Raw genomic sequence first — 23,821 nt, forward strand, 5'->3', positions numbered from 1 at the left:
AGAAAAATAGAAACATGCCCTTTGGGATCACTGAAAACTAAGAGCAATGCAGTAAATACTAGCCAGGCCGGCTTATATCTGCAACTTTTAGCATAACCAGAGAAGATGGCTTTAATTATACCTGTTAATTTATTACCCTGTGGCACTGCAGAACAAAGTATTTTGGAGTCTTGTAGACAGAAGAAATAAAGAAAGTGTGCCTCAGAGTCAATAGCAAGCTGTATCTCCATCTTTCAAAACAGAAGAAAAGCTTATTTCTTGCAGACAGTTAACCTGATAAAATGGCACTGAGGCCAGGTGCAAATTCAGTGACTGCAAGCAGCAATCCAAACCTACTGCAGCTGGCAATCCCAGCAGCCTTGTCACAGTCTTGAAAGTTCCGTCACCAAGGTCTTTGACTCTCTGTACTGATTTGCACTCTGCCTTATCATGAGTGCTAAAGACCTTGGTGACATTGCTGGACAGAGATGTAACAAGTGGATCAGAGAGGGCACCTGGCACCTACCTGCAAAATTGATCATGTTATGGTATGTGTGTGCCTGCACGTAGATTTCACTGCTTGGGACTTGCTGGAAGCACCTACACAGCAGCAGCGCCCACAGAGCATGACAGCTGCATGTGCTGAACTCCACTTAGCCACACCACCACTTTATCCTGCCACCCTGGACAAAAAAAGGTGCTACATAAAGCAACACTGGACTGTTCCCTACTAATAACACCTTCCTCTCCAACAGAGAACTCTTCTCTGCTATTAATCCTCAAACTCCTACACAAACAGCCCTGTTATGAGGAATTATCTCCTCCTTATTGAGTGCCAAAGATACAAAACCTGTTGGAATGAGTGAATACTATGGCCTGAACAAAACCTTCATGTTCTACCTTATCTTTACCAAACACACTTCAAGCAACTGTGCAAGCAACTGCAACCTGTGAGCAATCTGCTATCTTAAGTAGGTCTCTCGTCCCCAAGGTTCAGCTCATGCCTAACTTCAGATCAGATGACTAAGAGTCACACCTTGAACATTAGTTTGTGAGGGTGGTTTTAAAGAAGGTTCAAGTGAAAGGACTTTGGCACATGCTCTCTGAACAGACTGAGACATCAGTAGCTAGATGCAGACACGAATGGTCTGCATGACTAGCATTAGCTCCAATTTGCATCCTAGCAGTGAGAGATCAACTCCTGGAAGCCTGTAGCAGGCAGTAGTGGGAAGAGTGTGTGAGGGGAGAAGGGAGCTGCAGACACTCCAACAGAGTCATGCCACACACCAAGGACCATACAGTCCACTCCAAAGTTGCACCTGTCTGCACCACCAATTCACATGGCTTCAGGCCCAGGCCAGAGCTAAAACATACAGGATATTACAACATTTTCAATTATTAGCTTATTGATAATTAGCCCTCCTGCTACTGGGGAAACACATGTATAAAGACTGTGCTTTCAGGCTGGGTAGTGCACTTATATCTGACATCCACTCCTACTGTCTCCTCAGGTTCCCAGATTCAGTGGAAGAAATGCCCCAGAGTGAAAAGTATTTGCCTCTCTCCCACCTCCTCATCAACAACAACTGAGAGTTGACCTTCCTTGCATAGGAATCTAAGCACTGCTAAGTATAAATACATGGGTGATTCTAAGATTAGAGGATGCTGCTTCATGAATACTGTCAGAGAATGAATCACACAGCCAAGGAGTGGGCAGCAGGGTCCACCAAGCTGGATGGCTCTGTAAATGAGCTTAAGACAAGCTTTGTTTTCCAAAAGCGTTATCAACAATGAACATTCTGTCATTCTCATGACAGAGGCTTGATTTTTTTGATTGCACATTTGAAATATTATAGAAATATAATCTGTGATGACTGAGTCTGAGGCTTGCTTTTGCAGTCAGTCCAGTAGTCTTTACAGTAGAGAGAAATATGAGACTTCTGACTTTCAACTTGTATAGTACTCCACATGCAAAACCCTTTTTGGAATCACTCCTCCCCCTCAGACCTTCGCAGCAGCAAGAGCTTCAACTTATGTCTTTGATAGTGTTCCTGTAAATGTCGATGTCTGACATTCACTGCATGTCTCAATACAAAACACCACATCAGGACCAGGACCTACTCTTTGGAAAAGTAAACTTGCCAATACAAGCATAAAAGTAATACTACTAAAGAGAAAAATACTATTATTAGAACTGTAAAACCAGTAACAATTATATCTGTCATTCTGATGGAGAGCGCTTGTTCCCAGCAAATCAATAAACAATTGAAGATATCCATGAAAGCAATATTAAACTTCTTCTTGGGAAATAGTCATCTTAACTCATTTTAGCTATGTACATTATGTGTCCATCTCTGCAGAAGGGCTCACTCTGCAGCCTCTTCCCTCTGAAGCTGCTGCAGATTTAGGCAAGAGCATGAGGATGGCACTCACCAGTTCTCTACGTAAAGAGAGGAGGCCTGGCAGTATGGACACTGAGCTCCTCAGCAAGGAGGAGCGTCCTTTATACACAACTATCAACTAATGGTCAGAGTCAGTAGACCACAGTATTATAGGCAGACCTGATCACATCAGAATTCTGCACAACCCTGAAGGGGAGAGAGGGGGGTTAAATATCCAAGACAAATACCTTGCACAGTCCATGTCTGTACAAACATTCAGCACATACCTGCCAACCTGTCACTAACAGTACAGATTATTCCAAGGTGACCTGCAATGTACTGAGCAATGCAGAAAGGAAAGTAAAAGCACCATCTCTGCTTTATGTGTGCTCAGACGTCAGACTATGTAACATTACTCACATCTTACTAGGTCATGTATTTTTCTTCTTGCAGTCTGCCTGAGCCATCCTCAAATGAGAGCTAAGAACTATTGCTATGAAACCAAGGACAATTTTCACAAAACACTAGAATAGAATACCACCCATGTCCAAAGAGCTCTACATGCTGCATAAAGGCTGTAGGTGAAGACCCTCAATGGCTGTGCTCCCTTTTCTATTTCCCTGCTTTCTAAACTGTCACTTTCTATGTCACATGCCACACTAACACAGCAGCTAAGTTAGATCATCTTTCAGGGAAGAATATGCCAAAAAACTTTTACAAGGTGCCACATCAGAGAGACCTGGCAATGCAAGAGATCCACCACATTTCCTGAGACTGGACAGAGATCTTTCACGTCCCAGCTCGGCTGCAAGCTTCCCATGTGATCTCACACCAGTCATTCATCTGCACAGGACAGGAAGGCACACCATCTTCTCACACATGCTAAAAATGGGAGGATTCTAATTTTTTATAGGAAATAGGAATGTGAAAGCCCCCCCACCGTTTTGTTTTGTATCCTGCCAGACAATATCAGTATCAGTCAGTCACAAAAAAACCCCCTCCAAAACCAAACACAAGAAGGAAAAATCGATGTTTCATTGTCAGATAATAACCAGCTTTGAGTTTGTAAATTGGAGGCCAACATCAGTTTTTCCCCATCTGTGTTCTTCTAGCACATTTCCCTTTGGAGCTCAGGGGTAGAACACCAAATTGAAGCTACATTGTGTTCACTGCTTCACAAAATATCAAAATAACTAGTGCTTTCCGAAAAGACACACTACTTCGACTCCTCTGAGAAAACAAGCACTTTAAATAACTTCAGTGCGCCCAGGATTATAGTTTCACATCCAAAACAGCTGCTGTTCTTGGCATTATACACCAAGCCTTTTCTTCTTTCACCACATAAATTGAAGATCACACAAAGCTCTGACACAGGAAAGGCTTAAGGTACTTCTGCAGAATTGGAAAAAGTTTGGTAAACTCTAAGTTTAATCATGCACATTCACATTATGGCACATTCCTGAAATTTGGGAATTAACCAGGCAAGAAATACCAGATATTGACTCTATCAGGGCTGTTACCTAAGCCAGAGGAATTTCCCAACTTGCGTAGTGCTCTGAGGACCTTCTGGACATCCTTTATACTCGTGTCCTGTTGGCTGTACAACAGTAACCTCCTGGCATCCGAGAACAGGCGGGAAACACTGCGGGAAAACAAGAACAACAAGCAGTCATCGGCTCCATGAGCCAGCATTCACAGATACAGTTTTATATACCAATTCCAAACTTTAATCCCCTTTAGTTATGTCACTTCAACACAAAAAACTTCTCAATGTGACAATCCAAGGAGCCTAGTAAAAGATGTCTGCTAGCACAAGTTCAGTCTGAGCTACACTGCTAACATCATGCATTTAAAGCATTTTTAGGACTGGGATGGGGAGAATTTCCTGCTGCCTATAAACTGCTGCTTTTTAGAAGTACAATAATTTAAGAATATCTTGCCCCTTTCAAATGTTTCTCCAGGTTGCAGATGCATTATGCTCTGCATTAATCCTATCTTTCCTGACACCATTAATGTAGCAAGTAAGGGAAGGTATAGGAAAGCTGGCCATAAACTGTGCTTCCTGCATCATTAGCCAGTAACAAGTAATAAGCATCAGGGAGTATTCCCTAAACCTGTTCAACTGCCTCTCACTCTGTGCTGTTCAGAGGTTCATTAATCAGGGAAAAAGATGCACTGAAAAAAGAGAGCCTTGCTTTTTATGGGTCAAATTCTGAGCCCAGGTAAGACAATGGACTCAGTCCTTACCCATGCAAGGCTTTTCATTCACCAAGAGCTTCAGGTGCTTGGACTTGGGAATTCTGCACACCTACCAGCTGTCTGCTAGTCCCTATGAACTTGGTAACTGACAAATCTGGTAACTGACAAATCTGGTACTTCAGAGGTGGTAGAAACTGCAAAACCCTCGCATAGCGTAAGATTTCACAACTGGCAGGTGACTTCCAAATACGCCATTCCCCCATGTTTCCCCACAAACACAGATCAGGCAAAAGCAGACAGACTCACATCGAGGCATTGAAATTCCCAACAATACCAGGGGATTCCCCAGGAGTTGGGTAGCGGAAACATGGGTTGTTGGCATTGCAGATGATCCCCTGTATCCATGGCAAGGTTCCTGCTGAAGGCATAGCTTTATTTGGAAAGTGACCTAGAACAGAAACACAGGAGTTAGGAGACCAATACATGGTACAAGCCTCTACTACACAGCATTGTATTTGAAGAGCAGTGCTAACCCCTGCGCTGGTTATTGCCCCAAAGTGCCTATGAAAGAACAGAATGGCCAACACTAAGAGGAACTGAGCTTGTATTAGACTCTCCACACTGCTCTTTCAAATCTTTCTACTGGAGTTTAAACCTTTCCACTAAAGAACTAGTGAAGTCATAGGCCAGAGTTTACATCCTGTTTATGAAGAAAGCAGTAACAAACTACTCATGGCAGATCTCCACCAGTATGCCACTTATATACTTGTGAACCACAATGACTGGGGAAGAAGGGCCTCCCTTGTATAATCCCAGACCTTACATCAGCTGTCAGCCTGCTTTTTGCACCGAGCTTGCTTCCTCACGCCCACAACTAGGGAAGGGATCCTGGAGGAAGGTTATGCCCATTCCTCAGTTTCTCAAAGCTCAAGACTTTGAGGATCAGACACCCACTCCCTCCCCTCTGGTGCCCATCTCATCCTCCCAGCATGCCTACAATCATTCAGGGCGCTGGCTCCCTACCTCCACAACCCCAATGGAAGTACCAAAGCCCAAGAAAGAAGCTGTATCAAAGCCTAAATTACAGCAAGGCTGATAAATTTATGTGGGTGAACCAAGATGGGAATCTTATCAGCCCTCCCTGGAGAAAGCCAAGGACTCCATGCAGGAGAAAGGTTAAAGAAATGAAGGTTTACTGTTTCCAGTAACCAGTGAACTCTTGCTCCTAGTTCTCTGTTTAAAATAGAGGAGCTATTTACCTGACCTATCTGATTTTTGTTTCATTTTGCTTTTTTGTTCTTGGCTGAGGGACTTGGGGAGAAGGAGGAGAGGGAGAAGGAAAAGAAATGTAAAGACTTTCAGATTCTTCTCATACAATTTCCCAAAGAATCACCTTCTCTGTCCTCCATGCCTTTCATTCTGTATTATTAGTAACTCCAAGAAAATGTTTAAAGCAATGTATAACAAGGAATGGCACACAAGAGTTTATGGTAACTTTTTACACACAGTGATGCATGTAACACCAGTTTCTCCAAGAGTAAAGCGGGAATCTGTTGGTTTTAAATCAGATGAGATACACAGAAAACAGTGCAACAGCCCATAAAGTTTAAATTACATTCCTACAAACATCTAGCTTTTCAGAAGCAATTAGTCATGTCTTGTCAGATTCTCTCCCTCCCATTGCCAAAAAAGTGCATTTTGAATAACTTGAGGGGTCACAGGAACAGAAGAGAGGAGTTCTGCATGACAAGACAGCACACTAATAAGTCTTCTCTCACTGGTCTGGTGAAAGCCACATAATCATTTCAAAGTTAATAACTCCTCCACGTTTTAAGAGATAACTTCCTCACACTAAGCTAAGCCATTGGAAACAAGAAACCCTGACAACAGTCCAATCCTTGGTTCTTCTCAAACAAGGAAAGAAAACTGAAAATTTTACTTGCTTGTTGAAAACACTCTCATTACAATACTGAGGCTAGATGGAGGCTACAAAACACTTGCACACGCCTGTTACTGCTATCACCAGGCATTACCTACAAGTAATTTCATAACAGCATACAACACTGCCACTACAGATAAAAATCCTACTTCCCTTAAGGCATTCACAGGGTTGCCAAAGAGCTCATCATCAACCCAAAAGCCTTCTTTCTTTCTATCTCTGCTCATAGTTCAGCAAAAACTGCTTCACTTCACAACACATCCACATCTGTCAGCAGAAGTGACTGTTCAGTGAAACCAATCCAGACAACACAATTTGGAAACCTATTCCCAGACACTCTTCAAAAAACAAAGAGGAATTAGCTATAGGCATGAATTAAAAGTTACCAGATGCCCTGTGCTCTCAAGCTGCTGAGGACAATGTGAGAAGGTGGGTAAAGCACTAACATTTTGTGTTAAATGGGAAGGGAAAAGGATTTCAAGTGAAAGCCTCAAAACTATGCTTATAACACCATGGTAACACCAGAGCAAATGTTTTACAAGAAGGCTACTGACTAGCAAGATCAAGCCAAGTTCTACAGAATCACAGCTCTTGCTACATTTCAGTTTATATACAGCCTTCCCATACCTGAAATTAGCTACCACTGAGGTTGCTAGTTATTTATAAAAGCTGAGTAGCCTGCTTATTGCTTCTCTTCAGCTTCATGTCTACATTACAGGTATCTCTCCTAATGCCACTGTAACATTCGGACAGAAGAGGCAGTTCAAATTCCATGTAAAGTAGGAGATTTAACTTAGACAAGCTTCAACTATGCTGTCGAGTGCTGAAAAAAGCGAGTTAGGCAGTACATGGGATCAGCAGAGGCCAAAGTGTAATGGGAAACTGCAAACACTAACACCTTAGGCTTTAAAAGATACCAGCCTGAACATCCAGCAAACAGCACAAGATTCCCCGTCACTGCAAAGACAGGTTAAGTGCTGTAAAAGGGAGTTCTTTCCTCATTTTAAGAAAGAAACACTTCAGAGGGCCCTTCAGAAACATGTTTTGCTGACCCTTAAGTTTACCTTGCAGTAATCAGGCTAAGGAAAGATAAACAGAGCTCTTCCACAATCAGTTAATTGCAGTATGAAATTGTCACCAAACACAGTAAAACGACAGCATGCTGCTAATAAACAAGTCATGCTCCCTAAATGGCAACCAAAGAGGTCTATAACTAGTAATTTATAAAGAACAAGCTTCCTTTGAAAGAAAAGCAGAAATGCGCACATTTAGGGTGCAAAGAAAAAAGCAGAGTTGGGTTTTTTGTCAGCAGTGTATGACTGCTGAATCTACTAAATGCAGAGCTGACACTGTCATCACTTGAAAGAATGGAATCTTTAATGTGATACATTAATGCACTTGACTACCTGGAAACAAGATTGCTTTCTTAGAGATCAGAACACTGCATTCTTTTATGCTAAGTCACATACAGATCAAAAAAGAAAAATAAGATTGGGGTTCTGTGCAGGTTTTACAGATATGTCAGAGTTGTAGAGCAAATTCTCAGGTATCATAAACACAAAATGAGAAACAGCAAGAAAAAGAGCAGCGACATACAGTCCTGGACCAACATCATCACTTAACTGCAGTTCTGGAGGTGGAAGCAAAGGAGTTACAAACCCCTCCTGCACATTTCTGACTGAAGTAGGGACCCACTGCTCTTTGCATCTTGCCAACTGCATTATTACGTTCTAACCATGAAACAACAAGCACTCTGGGTGCAGCTGCCATGCTTGGTACTTACATTCATGCTGCTCATAGGGCGGATATGAAAGTCTTACAGAGATCAGGATGAAGAAGATAAACAGAGGCCAGGCAACTTCGATCAGCAGCTGGAACTGGAAACAATAAAAGCAAAGAATTAAGACATCATATTCAAAATAAAGGTCAGAACAGAAGTTCTAGGACTTGTACGCCAAAATAGTTTTGTAAGCACTGTCTCACTTTGATTTGCCTACACACTCCAAGATCAAGAAGTTTGTTCCTCCAGCTTCAGAGGATAATCTACAAAGAATTACAATTTTTTTCTCATCAATATGTGTCAGTCATTCAACTAAAATGGATATGCTTAAGGGCTATTTTTGGCTTCTTTTTACAGTTTTCTGTGCCCTGACTGAAAGAAACCTCCCAATGATTCTTTCTGGCAATGAACTTAATTTTTTACCCCATATTTTGAAGTAGTAGGGTACTTATATCCCACTCTCACAGTAGACCATTAAGCTTCTACCCTAACACATCAGGCATGGAAAATGTGCTGATGCATGCTATGCCAACTCTTTCAGTACTGCAGAAATACACTGGAAGTATACTAGAAAGCAGAACTGGTAAGATTAGGCTCATATCTAGTTTCTGTTTCCTTCTAATTTACATTTTTTCTGAATGTATGCAGCACCCACTGGTGCAGGTCATCTACAGAAAGGCAGTGAGTATCAAGTAAATAAAGAACTCAGTTACTTAGAGGACGAGACAAGAAGAAAAGGCCTGCTATTAAATACACAACATTTCTTAGAGAATTGAAGTGCAGAAAAATTCACTGAGATGTGTCACATCCCACAGAAGCATGTGGACAAAGCAACTGTCCAGCCTAAAGCTTCTGAGACATTAACTGAAGTTTCCAAGACTTTACCTTCACTAGCAATATCTCTACTTTCCCACTCCAGAAAGACTGCCCAAACATGTATTTTCAGTCAGCTATGAGACAAGGAAAACCTGAAAGCTTTTTATGCTTCTACTTCATATGTTTCTCATCTATTACTAGCAGGAGAACAGTGTTTTCTTGGTCAAATGAAGACAAATCTTTTCCACTTCTTTCCTGAAAATCTCAGTCTTTTCTAATAAGAGGTCTGCATAATTCTCCTTAAAAGCCAGAGTGTAAGACCTGCAACCCAGTGGGAGGCAGAATCCCCACCCACAAACATGTTTTTCAATGTTCCATCAGTAACAGCTAAAATTGGACTCTTAACACTCCACATAAGGCAGACCATGCAAACTTTGAGATGAGAGACTTCTAGATAACTACTGTACCTCAAAAGAAGCTCACTGTAAAAACGGCATTAAAACAAAGGCCATTTGATCCAGCAGAGGAAACGATGTAGCACGGCTTTTCACAGATACCCTTCGTAGCTGACATCAAATAGCTAAGAGCACCCCTTCTAAAAGGCATAAAAATTGAGCATCAGTCTCCCCAGCATTCCTGGTAACAGTGCCAATTATCTCTGCAAGATAATTTTTGGATACTGTTACCCATTGGATTCTGAGATTATCTCAGCTGGTTACAGCATGGTGCTAATAACACCAGGGCTGCCAACATAACCCCCATACGGACCATTCTCTTAGGAGCCGGGCTTGATTATCCTTGTGGGTGCCTTCCATCTCAATATTCTGTCATCTGTTATTGTCATGCTCACACTGTACAACTACTGGGTAAGAAACTCCACTGAGACCACACTAACAGAGGCGCCAGGAAGATGCCTCAATACCTTTGGTCTCTTATTACAATAAACGATGTAGTGGCAGCACACATTCCAGACATTGACAGCCTGCTTCCATCTGCATTAAACAGTGCTCTGGCTCCCAGAGATCAAAGGTGTTTAGACCTAGCATATAGACAACTAGTCTGCTTCTGTTTTCAGGATACTCTTAAAATGGCTACCAGGATGGCATAGCAAGACTTCTCCTCCACTTGACAGAAAAGTGGCTATGAAACCAGGACAAGTCCATTCTGTCTTCCAGCATCAGTGGTCATGTTCTAGCACAGGTTACAGCCATCTGCCACCCTGGTACATCTGCTGCTACACTGTCTGGGGAAAGCAGGGTCAGCTGGGCTTGTGGAGGCTTCCTGAGGTGACCAGTGGGGACAGCTAGCCTCTCACTGCCCTGCAACTGCTACAGAACTAACAAGAAAATGCCCCTGAGCTCAAACCCTGGCTTGCTCAGAGAAATATCAGCCACACCACACTGGGGTGGACAGCAGTGCCCAAGTGGCCCTGTTGCCGAAGGGGGAACAGGCCACCTGCACACAGCCTCCTCTTCTGCACCGCTGGTTACTGTCACAAAGGCAACCACGTGTGGGCTGCATGCACGACACACCTAACTTGGCAGATCAACAGGCTCAGGGAGGACAGAGAAAGGAGGGATGCAGCCCAGACCGACCAAGTTGCACCTTTACAGCTGAAGGCAGGCATCATAGCAGGCACCAAAGTGCAACATTGTGAGAGACTGCTGGCAACTGCTGCACCAGAGGCTTGCACACTGACAAGATCAGAGTGTCAGAAGCATGTCAGTAAAGACTCCTCAGCAAATTCTCTTGTGCTGCTCAACAAAAACTGAGTTATCTTCCTTTACTCCTACAGGTCAGCAGGTTCTGTCCCCTACTGCTTCCTGACCCTGCTGTGACAGCACTTTTCATCCACTGTGACCTTTCCAGACAAGGACACAAAGACACTAAAAGGGAACATGTCTCACTGAGATTCACTCTAAGTAGATACTGAAAAAATCAAGTCTCCTTACTACTTTTGTGTGATCAGCCTGGTAAATAATGAAATTAATCTTCAAGCACCCAACCCCTCACCTATCTCTGCTCCATCTGGAGTTGAAGAAGGAACATCCTATTCACACACAGCAGGTAAATTCAGCTAAGAACAAATTTGTCCTAATTTTACCAAGGTTAATCCCTAAAGCATGCCAAATTCGTACCAGCTGCCTGATTCAGGACGCCATTAAACACTGAGCTCTACATTGTGTCAACAGGAAATCTGTTGAGCAAGAACTACGCAGACTATCACCCCATTCCATTACCAACTCCCCTTCCCACCTTCACGATCCAGTTTCAATGCAGGGAGCTACCAGAAGCTGACCAGTCTCTCCATGCCAGTTTGAGGAGTCTGCTCATGTGCAAGAAAGCAGGGAGACAAATGTTTTTACACAGTGACCCCTGAACATGATTTTTCTTCCCTCTCTCCCTGTGTGAGCTCCTTCCCCCCCACTCCAGTGTTGCTGGAAATCATCCAGTACAAAGTAACACGTGAACTGCACACATCAGGGTGAGCTTTGAACCCAGCTTTCGCAATGCGGCCCAAACTCACAGCAGCCAACGAGACGGTTCAGTGGGAAGCCAAGGCTAGCCCACATTTTTTGTGAGAAGGGTAAGGATCAAACTATTTCTATGCTACACCTTCAGTAAGTCCAAACTTACTTCATCAGCCTTCACCAGCACAACCCAACTCAAGGACAACGGTCTGCTAACAGGAAAGCAGAGAGATAAAGGACTGTGCAGCCATGATAACAGCATGGTGAGAGATGTTCTGCTCTTTCTCTGCCAATTCCTTTTAAGTGGGCTTCTCCTCCTGACATCTTCAGGTAAGTCCCAAATGAGAACCATTAGTGAGAAAACCACAGTATAACTGAGGAGCCCCACAAAAACAGGCCTTCACTATGAATTGACTAACAATAATTGTGGAATAGAGATTATGAGCAGTTTCATGCTCTCTGAGGTACTAGACGGGAAACCAGAACAGCAGCTGCTAGGAGGTACCAAGAAACAGCTGAGCAGATCCAGAACGGTTACCCTGCTGCTCTTCTCTGGCACCACCAAAGGATATGAATGCAACTCTGCTGCCCAGCAAGCCCACAGTTACCTTGACATGACACGTATGTTAAACTTAGACCTTTTCACACCTGATGCAATACTGGGGTTGCTCAGCCTGGAGAAACACTCTCTACAACTACCTGAAATGAGGTTATAGCAAAATGGAGGTTGTTCTCTTCTCCCAGGGAACTAGTGATAGCACCAGAGGACATAGCCTTTAGCTGTGCCAGGGGTCAGGCCGGACATTAGGAAGTTTTCTCACTGCAAGGGTGGTCAGGCATAGGGACAGACTGCCCAGGGAGGTGGTGGAGTTGCTGTCCTCGGAAATGTTCAAAAAATGACTGGACATGTCACTTAGCGCTACAGTTTAGTTGCCATGGTGGCTTTCAGACAAAGGCTGGATTTGATGACCTTGGAGGTCTTTTCCAAACTTAATGACTCTATGAGTCTATTACTTTCAGAAGATCCTACCAAAAAAATACCAAGCCATCATTCTCGGTGTAAAATTCAGCTCCTCTGAAATAGCCTCCTGGTTTACCTCATTTAAACATAACTCCATAAAATCCCACAACGATCTAGAACTCCCCTACTTTCTAAAGGCAGTCTGGTAATAGGCAAAAGTTAGACCTCTAGTAGCAAGATAGGAAGAGTGCTTTTAGCTCTCAGGGCCTAGGCTACATGGGCAATAGCTGAGAACAGACAACCTTAAGGAGTCACAGCCAGTCACAGCTTCATTTTTCAAAACTGTGAGGCTTCACACGGCCAGGATGTGACCCACATCCAGAGAGCAGACAGCAGTTGACACAGTCCATGATCTTTCTGGTGGGCAGTCCTGTCCTGGGAGATCAAGACCCATGAAAGGCAAAAACATGCAAAACAAAAACTTTGTCATCATTGGCAGCTGTTTATATACAAGAAAAGACAAAGAGGCCCTGAGCCCCTTTTGTTTCATTTAAGAACAGACTAATTCCAGCTCTGAACTCACTGGACCCAAGTCCTATTAAAAACAAGCCTCAGACACCTGAGTGAAGACTTCAGGGACTGCAACCATTACCAGGGGTGAATATGATAGCCTCTCCTCCCTTGTGACACTGAGTTTCTAAAACAACCCAACCCAACCACCTGGCAACTATCCTGACATTTGCAGGGTTCAGAAAGCTTATCAGAGACCACTTTCCACTCACCACTTCAGTAACTCGTGTTCCTTTCACATTCCCTACTGATACCTCCTCAAGGTCAGATCTAACACGCCAGATCCTCTGAACAAGTCTACTACACAATTTATGCCCTTGTCCAACACAGGTATTCCCTAAACCCCTAGAGGTTCAATACCATGCTTTCTCAGACTTGTAGCTGTTTGCAAGAGGTGCAACATCCTACGAGGGAGGTCTCAATCTAAAGGCAAAAGAATTTTAAGAACACCATACTGAATCCACACTCCTGCACCGTTTTTATCACAAGGAGAAACCCTTCTTATGTATTGACTATTCTTAACAGGTAAATTTCCACACTGTTAACACGAGGACAGCAGTTTAGCCACTCAGAATACACCCTGGCAGAAGAACATCAGTTGCATGGGTTTATCCTCATGATGATACAAAAACATGCTTCACACCAGCCACTTAATCTATATCCTCTGTTGTAAAGTTACATGGCAGGTTTGGGATTCTCTCAATGATTAAAGTGACTGGAGATGTCTGCTATTGCTTCTTCCACTTCTGCCATTAGGAAGTGGCAGGATTTTGTTGACATTGTTGCAGCTTGCAGCATCCAAAAAGGTTTTAGACTCGTGGGCACATCCCTGCAGCCTGGCAATGCCCCACCCACAGAGCAGAGCAGGTTGCAGCATGGGTTTTCATTTCTCACCTTTGTTGCTGCACACAGCAGTCATGCACCCTCTCTCTGCCTTATCTGACACCAGTGTTTCAGTATTCCAACACTCTGACACTGGAATTCAGGACAGAAGTCTTAAGCACCTTCAAGCCCTCTGGTTTCTGTCCACCCACCACCCTCTCCAGTTTGAATAGGGTCTCTCCAAAGCCAGACCAGCTGCTCAGTGAGGGATCACAAGAGGAGAAGCATTAAGTAAGATACAGGATGTTTCCTTGCTTTTCTTGAAAAGTTGTATAGCCTTGTAAGCTACAAGACCGTAACTTAAGGCCTCAAAACACTCTTGGGCTAATACTTACAGTCTGTCTTCTTCTGTAGGTAAAGTTCTTCCATAGCAGCAATCCCAGCTGTGTCCAGAAAGCCATCTTCCTTCAGCAAAGCCTTTAAGCTCCCTTTGTGTAGCAGCAGCAGTACACAGTACAGACGTTGTGGCCAGGCATTAACTAGTGAAAGAAAAGAAAAAAAACAGGAAAAGAGTTGGAAGAGAAAAGTCATCCAAAACAGAAAAGGCAACAAGATAGGGAAAGAAGAGGCTGCACTCTGTGACCTTGCAGCCCCTCCACGGAACACCTCACTGCCTTCCCTCTTAACCCACACAGTCCAGCCATGTTTCATGGGTGTCAGTAAGCTCAGATTTAGACTCACTGTTTCTTATCTCAGAGCTGCAAAGCACGATTCTTATTTTCTGCCCCAGAAATTCCAAGAGGAAGGACAACCCAGAATGAGAGTAAGTAACAGGCTTTGAAAAATGATTTAAAGATCCCTCTGAACAAGACAATCATATGATCCAACCTTTTTCCTTAAAGCCTCTTTCCATATTTACTTTTATAATGGCAAAAAGCTGGCTGCCAAATTAGGAAAGCCTTTGTTTTGAAGTCCAGTCAACATTGCTTGTAGGAGAAAGTGCGGTGCATTTAACAGGCAAGGGAGGAATGCCCATTCCCTTGAAGGCAAGTAACTAAGAAGTACGCTAGAGTTGTTAACATTCAGGTGAAGTAAATGGAAAATTGTTGTTTAGTCAGTGTTCAGGTCTTGAAAGCACCTGGCCTCCAAGACTGTTGTGAATTAGATGTGTTAAGTGTGCATCTTGCTACAGTATGAGAGCACCACAGGATTAAAAAATATTAATTATAATTATTTCTAAAAACTGATCTCTTTGGTGGCAATTAGTAAGCACATAGTATAGGCTTGGTACACATACCCTTTTAGCAGTTCCCTTCCAGCTTAATCTTTAGGCTCTAAGGTGAGCTTTCACTATATTAGTTAAATGTCATTAAACCTTTTTTCCAGAATTAATTCAGCACATCTTAATTTACTTCTGAGTTTTAAGGCCACTCCAAATTAAGAGCAGCTGAATCTTGAGAAAGTGTCTGCACAGGAACTTAGTTAATCCACACTAAATGAATTCTGATTTATATACCTGAATACACACTGTTGACAGAATCAGCATTAACAGGACAAGTAGCAGTTGATTCACAAACACACCAACAGAAGCACTCTTCCCAACACCTGTTAAACTGAACACATACACCTTTGATTCCGGTGTTCCACAGACCAGCACCCTAACCCTAAGATTCAGAGTTGCATGTCTGATTGCAAACTGTACTGAAAAGATTACCAAAAATCCATAAATATGCTAGGAACATAAGACTTCCTCGGGAAATCAGTCCTACATTGAAACAAGACTAGATAAAACATTCTAGATATGAGCTTTGAGATGATGAACAATTGCCACCTTTAAGTCTCAACCAAAAGTATATTCCATTATTACAACGAATTGCAGATTAAAAACTTGTCTTTTAATAATGTAGGTTTGTGTTACAAAAAGAAAGTTATCTAACATGGCAAACAAAAACCTGTTACACTGAATTCTGTAGATGGTTATACTGTAGTATCACAACAGGACAACAGTGCTTCTTAACATCAGTACAGAGAACCAAAGAGCAGGTAATGGATGCCTACAAAACCTTACAAACTGAACCTCATGGCAGCACGCCAGCACTAGAGCTTACATCAGCTTGGGCTCGTTAACTTCTGCCAGGTGCTGCTCCAGCTCACTGACAGAACCTCCACAGACGCTCCATCACAGAGGGATGCCCAGCCATCCTTCCCTGCCCAGGGTGTCCTGCTGGCTGGAACACTCTGACACCAACACACTGCAGATGCATGCACATCTGGCTGGTAGACCAGGAATTCCCAGACATACTTAGAGAAAGGCACTTGGCAGGCTACTGGCATATCCACAGCTGGGAAAAAGCCCACCCTTTCTGGGAATCTCAGAGGAAAAATCCTGGCTGATGACTGCACACTTGCTCACGGACTCAAAGCACACTTCTGCAGACAGCCTTGGATATGGGGGGAGTCTTGGAAGCACCTCCTCTCGATGTCAATATGACATATCTAAATCAACCTAGCAACAAAACTAAGTAGGGAATATTGTTACCTCTCCTTTGTACTACCTCCACTCTTAAATTTCTGCATAGTATTTAGGAGATTTGGCAACACTTTTACTCACTCTAAAGAGAAACCCGGATTACTTCTCACTGATCACTAATGTGGTACAAAAATCTAAGAACACTAAGATAATTGCTCTTTTCAAGCATTTTTCCCCAAGGACACTGGTACCGGTCTGTGGGTTACAGACCTCAATTTGATTTTTTGTGCTGTCCACCACGCCACAAAACAATCTTTGCTGCCTGAGTCTAATCCTGCAGCTACTGCACTGTTTGGCATACAGAAGCAGAGGACTGGAACGGACTGTACAGCCTTCCTCAGTCACTGGTAGTTATGCAACAGGTATTTTTATCTTCAGAAGGGTGTTCAGAGTATCCACTCCATACTTCATGCTCAGGCCCCCAGTAGTGTTAAATCTCTGCAAAAAACTCATTCCCAATGCTTTCCAGAAATTAAAGCTAAACACCAAAACCCATAAGAAGAAAGTGGCACAGGAAGAGTATAAAAAGTATCCCATGGAGAGTCAAAGGGACTTCTGGTGTTCTCATCAATGGAATTAGACCCTACTCCTGCACCTTAATACCTGGCAGAGAGGCAAAACAGAAGTTCAATCACTACTACTGCTTTGTAGAGGTTGTAACATTCACATCACATTAGCAAACTGTAGTGAGCTAAGGGCACATATTTTATCATTTAACTCATCTCAGCTGACCAGCAGAAGAATGCACAGCCAGGAAGATTCAGCTGCACAACCTGCTTCAACTTCATCTCTCTGGAGTTAAGCTAGACTTTACTGGGAACAAAGCAAATGATCTGGCATGTTCTGTCTGGACAGTAAGTTTCAAGTGACATAAAAATACTGACTTTTAAGGACTGCCCAGATGTAGGCATACCAGCTAAGTCCCTGCATTACAGTAGGGCAGAGAGCCTAACAGTGAACTAATCACCAAGAGCACAGCACCTGAGCGTGAAGTGCATTCATTTCTTCCAGCCATGCTGGGTGACAGCTGCAGTGACACTGTATGCCCTAATCAGTATCTATTACAGACCAGGGAACAGGTTTGTTACTAGTCACCTCTGATTTTCATCCACAGAGGCTGACATACTTGGTTCACTGCTGACACAAGATAACTAGGTTCATTTGAATTACTAATCCATCAGAAAGCACTCAGCAAACTAATATCAGAGGAAAATGGCTGAGCATCCTTCAGATGTTCTTCCAGCTCACAATAGGCAAGAACTGTAGGCCAGAGACGCAGAGAACTGATCGACCCAACATTTCCAACTTGGTTAGAGCTGAAGTCCCACTTTACCTCCACATCAGACCAGTCTGATAAGTTCAACATAGCTGGGAAATACAACTTGCCATTTACTACTGCAGTGCCAAAACTTAGTTAGTTTCCAGTGATGGCTTTTATGTCTCAGCTGTGTAAAATTTTGAGCCAACAGCAGGTATCAGTAATCACTCTTGACACTCATCCAGAACTCCCTGAAGGAGAAATACTGCTTTCTGCCTAGAGTAAGAAAAGCTGCAGGAATTCATCCCCACAGGATTAGTTTTCCTGTGATATAAAGCCCCACAGTACAACACCCACCTGCACAATTAAAGCACAGATTCCACACACTTGTCCCATGGTCTGCCTTTGCAGAAGACTCCCTGCAGATAACATTTTGCCCTGCTAAAGAAATTCTGAACAGCTAACCGACCTACACAGCTGAAATTTCATCTAATTTTCTGCAATTCAGAAAACTACTCATTAGAAAGGCTACAGGGCAACCTCTGAAAATTATGACAATGAAACCCATCCTTTGCCAGCCCTTTCTAGCAGGGTGCTAGCTGCTATTTCAAAGTAGAATGGGTGTTGAAAAGTCCATTAGCTGGTACACCAACAGCCTCCAGATCTAATCCTTCTTAAATAAATGTACTTTTACATCTGTAGATTTAGTAACTAAAAAGCTCAAGTGGCAGAAAATCAGTTCCCCACCCCCATGCCTGGTGTCTGTACTAAGTAAACATAAAATAGCCTTCAAAAGCAGCTTTCTGCAAACAATGCAGCTGTTTGCTTTCTTTGGGGAGGCAAAAAAACCTTTCCCCTAGAGAAAAAAAATATGAAATCACTGTTTTAAGAGGGAACAAAGTGAACTTACCAAACCTTATGAGACTGGAACATTTCAGGGCTCTGGCAAGACACTTTAGACAATTTAAACTAAGTCCTTGTCAGCACAGCTAAAAAGCTTTCACTAGTTGATGGAAAGCTCAGTGGCTTCCATGAATTAAGCTAGCAGCCCCTGTCCTGTCCATTAGATTTTTCCTTATCACAGAAGCTACCACCACTGGCAACTCTCCACAGATCAAGCAGCCATGAAGAGTACCAATCTAACAGCTGCATCTAATGCCCTTATGAGCTACAAGAGCCTTTTCTTTCCCACAAGCAGACACGATCTAGCACTTGTTTCTGCCCCAGACAAAAAAACTGTACATCTGCTTTACTCCAACAGATATTGTCCACACAAGTATTGAGTCAAATGAGACTCATTTTGGAAGAAAAGAAGCAACTAAAACATAAACATTGGATTTCTGCAGAAATATCGTCCTCTTTATGAACACTGGTAAATATCTTGACATGTAATTTCTTTTAGGTAGTATCAAGCCACATTTTGTGAAGGAAACAATATCACGAGCCATGTGAATTCTGTAAATCCCACATCTATTGTCCCCCAGTGATGCATATGCCATCAGTGGAGAGCAGATCCCTGTAAGGACTGTGCATATGAAGGCAGGACAGAAGGGCCTGACCCATGAACTGACATTCTGATCTACACAAGACAGACCACCAGAGGTCTAGTGGCCTGGACGGGCATTAGCAAAACAGTGGTGCAACTAAGTCTTAGAGTCCAGAACTAAATTCCCATTTCCCAAATCAAGGCCTAGGGCCTTGGGCACTTCTCTGCCAAACACCAGGATTTCCCTTCTTTCAGCACAGTAGCTGTAACTAGAAGAAAAAAAAAAGTAAAAAGTATTGATCCCAATTATGTTAAGATTAGGCTAGATAAAGAGCAGCTGTGGACAAGTGCAAGCAATTTTTGTTCTGCTGCTGGAGACCTAATTAGACATAAAATCCCCAGTAGAAACAGGCAGTGCATATAGAACCAATAGTAATGTCCATTCTGTGATCTAAACTCACACTAAGCTTGCAAAACCCAAAGGAACAAATCTGACATTCCCATCTCTAAAACTTCCAAGCAGTCAAAAAGCTCATGACATCTACTGGAGCTCTAGGAAAAAGGGGAAACTGCCACCTGAACAACATCAACTTTATACAAAATAACAGTACTGATCTTTTAAAGTAATCTTTTAACCCAAAGAGCCTGAAATAGGTTACAAAAAGGTGCCATAAAAAGCATTAGCAGCACAGAGTTCAAGCAACTCACCTAAGGCCACAAGCAAGCAAAAGCAGAGATTAGAATGAAACCATCAGATCCCACACGTCCACCTCCTGGGTCAAGCACTGCTAGAGCCTGCAGCAGTCACAACCAGTGCAGGATCAGCACTGGAAGTGTGAGCTTTGGACCTACGGGTTCCTGCCTGGGACACCGGATCGTTATCACTGGAGGCACACAGACACTAAAAGCTGGTCTTTCATAATGTGCTCACATAGGACATTTCTCTCCCTTTTGCCAAATGAATACAGGACACAAAGTTTTCTATTCCATCTAAAGAAGTCTTCACTGAGAAAGTGCTTTCCTCTTCAAAATCACCCAGGTCACGTCACAAAGTTTACACCAACTCCTTGTCCCTAGTAAAGTGACTGGAGAACTTCTGGGTCAGCAGACAAGAATTTGATTAGGGTGACAAAGAGTATTTTAGTGGCAGTTTTTGGCAGGCTCCCCTACTGGTTTACTTCCCACACTGACTACCTGGCTTTTAGTTAGGTAGTAAACAAATTCTGGTCTTGTTCTCCAGGGCTTATTAATACTGAAGACAACCAGCAAATGGCTTTCAACATAGCCATCCAGTTGAACTCGTTTTCCCTCCTTGAGGAGTATGTAAAATTTGCTAAAACCAACATTTAAAGGACAATGCCAAAATATCAGGAAGCTGATGAAACAGTCTCATGGAATACCTCTAGCAACCTGCCACCTCTGGTCAAAGACACATGGCATCTTACTCATTCACAGGATCCTTAAGGCAGAATGCACACAAAAACCTAAAGCTATAAAACCAAATAAATAATTTCATATTGTTATTTAAGGGAGCTCCAACCTCACAGAATATTGGACACAACCAATGGAAAAGGAGTCCTCACACAGTACAAGCCAATAATGAAGTACTTATTCACAACCCAATCAAACTGCTGCTATGAAAACAACTAGTGACAGAACCCAAGCCCAGTATTAGGTTCTACTTGCGGCACTAGGTACTGTTCAGAGAAGCAAGCCTGGATCTTGCTCTGACATGACTCAGGCGCAACATAAAGTCATGTTAAAAGCAGAAATCTGGCTTCCCAATTCTTTAGGTAAAATGGCAAGGGGCTTCTAAAGTGATTTAGCCTTGGCACAAGAACTGAGCAAATGGGTATTTCATAAGCCAGTATATTACGTGCTGAGCTCTTCTGAATGCTCCACTATGAACAGATGAGTAGATGGTCATTTTGAAAGACCTGGCCCAAAATCAATATCAGAGCACTGACACTCCTGGTCCTAAACGGTTCAGAGTATCAAACTTGTCTCTCCCGCCAAAGCCAAACTCCTAGGATGTGCTTCTGAGACACTGGTGGGCCTATCCTTAACAATCAGAAAAAAACCACATGGGACAAGACACATAGGAAGGCATTAGCTTACAAACTGCTCCATAATAAAAACTAGACTACATTTTTCAGAGTACAACATTTACACATTTACAGTACAACATGCACATTTTCAAAAATGGCTGCTACCTTACAACCTTCCCTTGTGACACAACATGCCAAGTAATTTTGAAAAACCTGTCACAGGTAAGAAGTATCTGCCTAGCAGAATGACCACAACAACTGGTTCTCATTACTTCTAGCATGCTTATAGAGGGCTTGTTAAGGAACAGAAGCACAACTCCCATGCAATGGAAGATGCCAAGTTTGCATGCACCACAGCTGGACTTATCGTAAGGAATGCACATACAAGGGACAGTGGCACGTACTTAGGCAAGAGGATTGCTAAAGTGTGAAGTATAACACGCAAGATGAAATGCGGCCATCTATTTCACAAAAAAATAGCTTCCACTAGAAGGTTGTGAAATACATGAAGCATTTCAGCCTCCAACACTACACTGAGTGTCCCCTACTTTCCCCATGGAAGAAAAAAAAGGCAAGAATATAGTCCATTCTTGGGCAAAAACAAACACAAAATGCGATTTGCTTTATCACGGCCAATGTCCAAAAATCCATAGTCCATATTAGCAGATGATTTTTTTTTTTGGCTCTCAAAGAATGGCTCTTTTCTAGTGGAATGTAGAAATAATAGAACATCCTGCTAAAATAATAATTGCGACATTTGAGCTCAATTCATGCCATTAAGCTTTGATCTCTGAGCAAGTATAGTATCATCTGCACACAGTTTGCAAAAAGCTGTGCTACAACAGCCCTGGTTACTTTTTCCAGCTTTTGACACATCCTGTTGAGAGACTATGCAACTGCAACTAGGAAAAAGGGGTAAAGAATGTCATATTGCAAAAGGTACCTTTCTGCTTGGCAGCAACCACAAAGGGAAGAAGGAAGACACAGCCTTCCCAAGAAAAAAAAGCAGCTTTTCCCAAAAGAAATCCACATGCTCAGACAATGTTAGGACAGAAACACTTTCAACCACCACCCGTTCCACAGGACATCCTGGTCACTGAATCATTTACACTAATCGGCCAGATACTGGTTTTAAAAAGTGCAGCACTGACAGGTCCTCCATGATCTTACTACAGAGTAACTGAAGCATCTGGAATATTTACATCTTCTACTGAACAAAGTCATGAAGCCTTGTGCCTTTGTCATCACATTCATAAGGACTTTTTTGGAAAGGAGTGACCTCCTACATCTTTCTTTTGGAATTTGCTGTTGATCTTGGGACAAGATGAGGACACCAACAGTGTTCAGGACAAGATTAATCTGCAGTTTGAGTGTATGCCTGCTCTCTAATTTCTAAAGAGACTGGAGTGTTACTTTCCTCTCCATCTTTGCCATTTAGGAACCTCATGCTATAAGCCAGTGCATGTTTTCAGTAACAGAGCAGAACACAACATGGCTTACAGCGTAGTGAACATCACAGTGGTGCCTTTGAGATTCAGAGGCAGAAAGAATATGCTGCCTGTTACGCTTGGTATCTACACAACTGCACCAATATCTGTGGCACAGCTATAAGTAACAGCAGATGAAACAAAAATATCCCTGAAATATGCAGAAAAACATCAGCCAAGAAAAAGCCTCTAGCACAATGAAAGGAAGCGACACTGACGGAAGAAAGCAATAAACTGGCAAAGTCAGTATTTAGCAGCCATTGTCAGCTTGAGCAGAGCTGGCGTCTGTAAGGCCTACAAGAAGACCTCGGCTCCCACATGGCTGCCATCCAACTGTGCTGATACGAAGATGGTAATCCACTAAAGCAATAAAGACATACCCAAGTACTTTTGAAATCAGTGAGTGTCAGCTATCAAGAGAAATTAATTTCTGATCAATCTTGGCAGCCCATACAGACTTCAATAACCACTTATCTCTAAAGTTATTCACAGAAGAATATGAAAATAGCTGGCACACATGATAAGGCAGCCCGCATACCTGCTGAGTCAGGTGTGGCACAGGGCAGTTAGCTCGGAGCACTGCCAGAAAGCGTGTGCCAATCTTCCCGTTTTGCCTGATCCACATAGCAAACACTTGTTACACTTTCTGTTCTTCAGCTCCAGCTGTGCCCCTACCACTGAAGCTTCAATCCTTAGGGTGAGCATGGCAGTAAAAGCCACACAAAGCAGGCTACTGTATGCCTAATTCAACATCGTGCACAGATATATCCAAGGAAGAAGGATGACAGAATTTGTTCAAGTCCTAAGCTACACCCCAAAATTCAGAAGTATTTTCAGGACAGAGCTCCTTTAGCTTGCTCCTAAAGCTTCAAGGGACTAAGCACAGAGCTGAAGAGTGAAGGAGTGGTCAACTGAATTTCAACTAAATTACTTCAAAGAGCTGGCAAGTGCAGAAGTAGAATGAAGTGGGAAAAGCAATAAGCTTACAAAAGAGCAAGGTGAGCAAAAAGGCATTTTGCAAGTTTTTTTATGGCTATAGGATCCAAACCATAAGTATTTTACATTAAGTTTAGAATATCCTTAATGGTGTTGAG

The 23,821-nt window shown here is 42.8% G+C and overlaps 1 protein-coding gene across 2 annotated transcripts in view; it reads right to left on the minus strand.

The window, feature by feature from the left end:
* The window catches only part of ABCA1 (ATP binding cassette subfamily A member 1), an 89,465-nt gene that overhangs the window by 60,267 nt on the left and 5,377 nt on the right, over nt 1–23,821 (minus strand). For both annotated transcript variants that reach the window (XM_088156217.1, XM_014882373.2), the window contains exons 2-5: nt 14,314–14,457; nt 8,282–8,375; nt 4,866–5,007; nt 3,881–4,002 (exon numbers count right to left, since the gene is read on the minus strand). In XM_088156217.1, the coding sequence (XP_088012343.1) occupies nt 3,881–4,002; nt 4,866–5,007; nt 8,282–8,375; nt 14,314–14,379 (424 nt within the window). In that variant the 5' untranslated portion in view covers nt 14,380–14,457. The remainder of the gene's footprint in view (nt 1–3,880; nt 4,003–4,865; nt 5,008–8,281; nt 8,376–14,313; nt 14,458–23,821) is intronic.

The sequence above is a fragment of the Sturnus vulgaris genome, chromosome Z (genome assembly GCF_052056855.1).
Source record: "Sturnus vulgaris isolate bStuVul1 chromosome Z, bStuVul1.hap1, whole genome shotgun sequence".
Taxonomy (NCBI): domain Eukaryota; kingdom Metazoa; phylum Chordata; class Aves; order Passeriformes; family Sturnidae; genus Sturnus; species Sturnus vulgaris.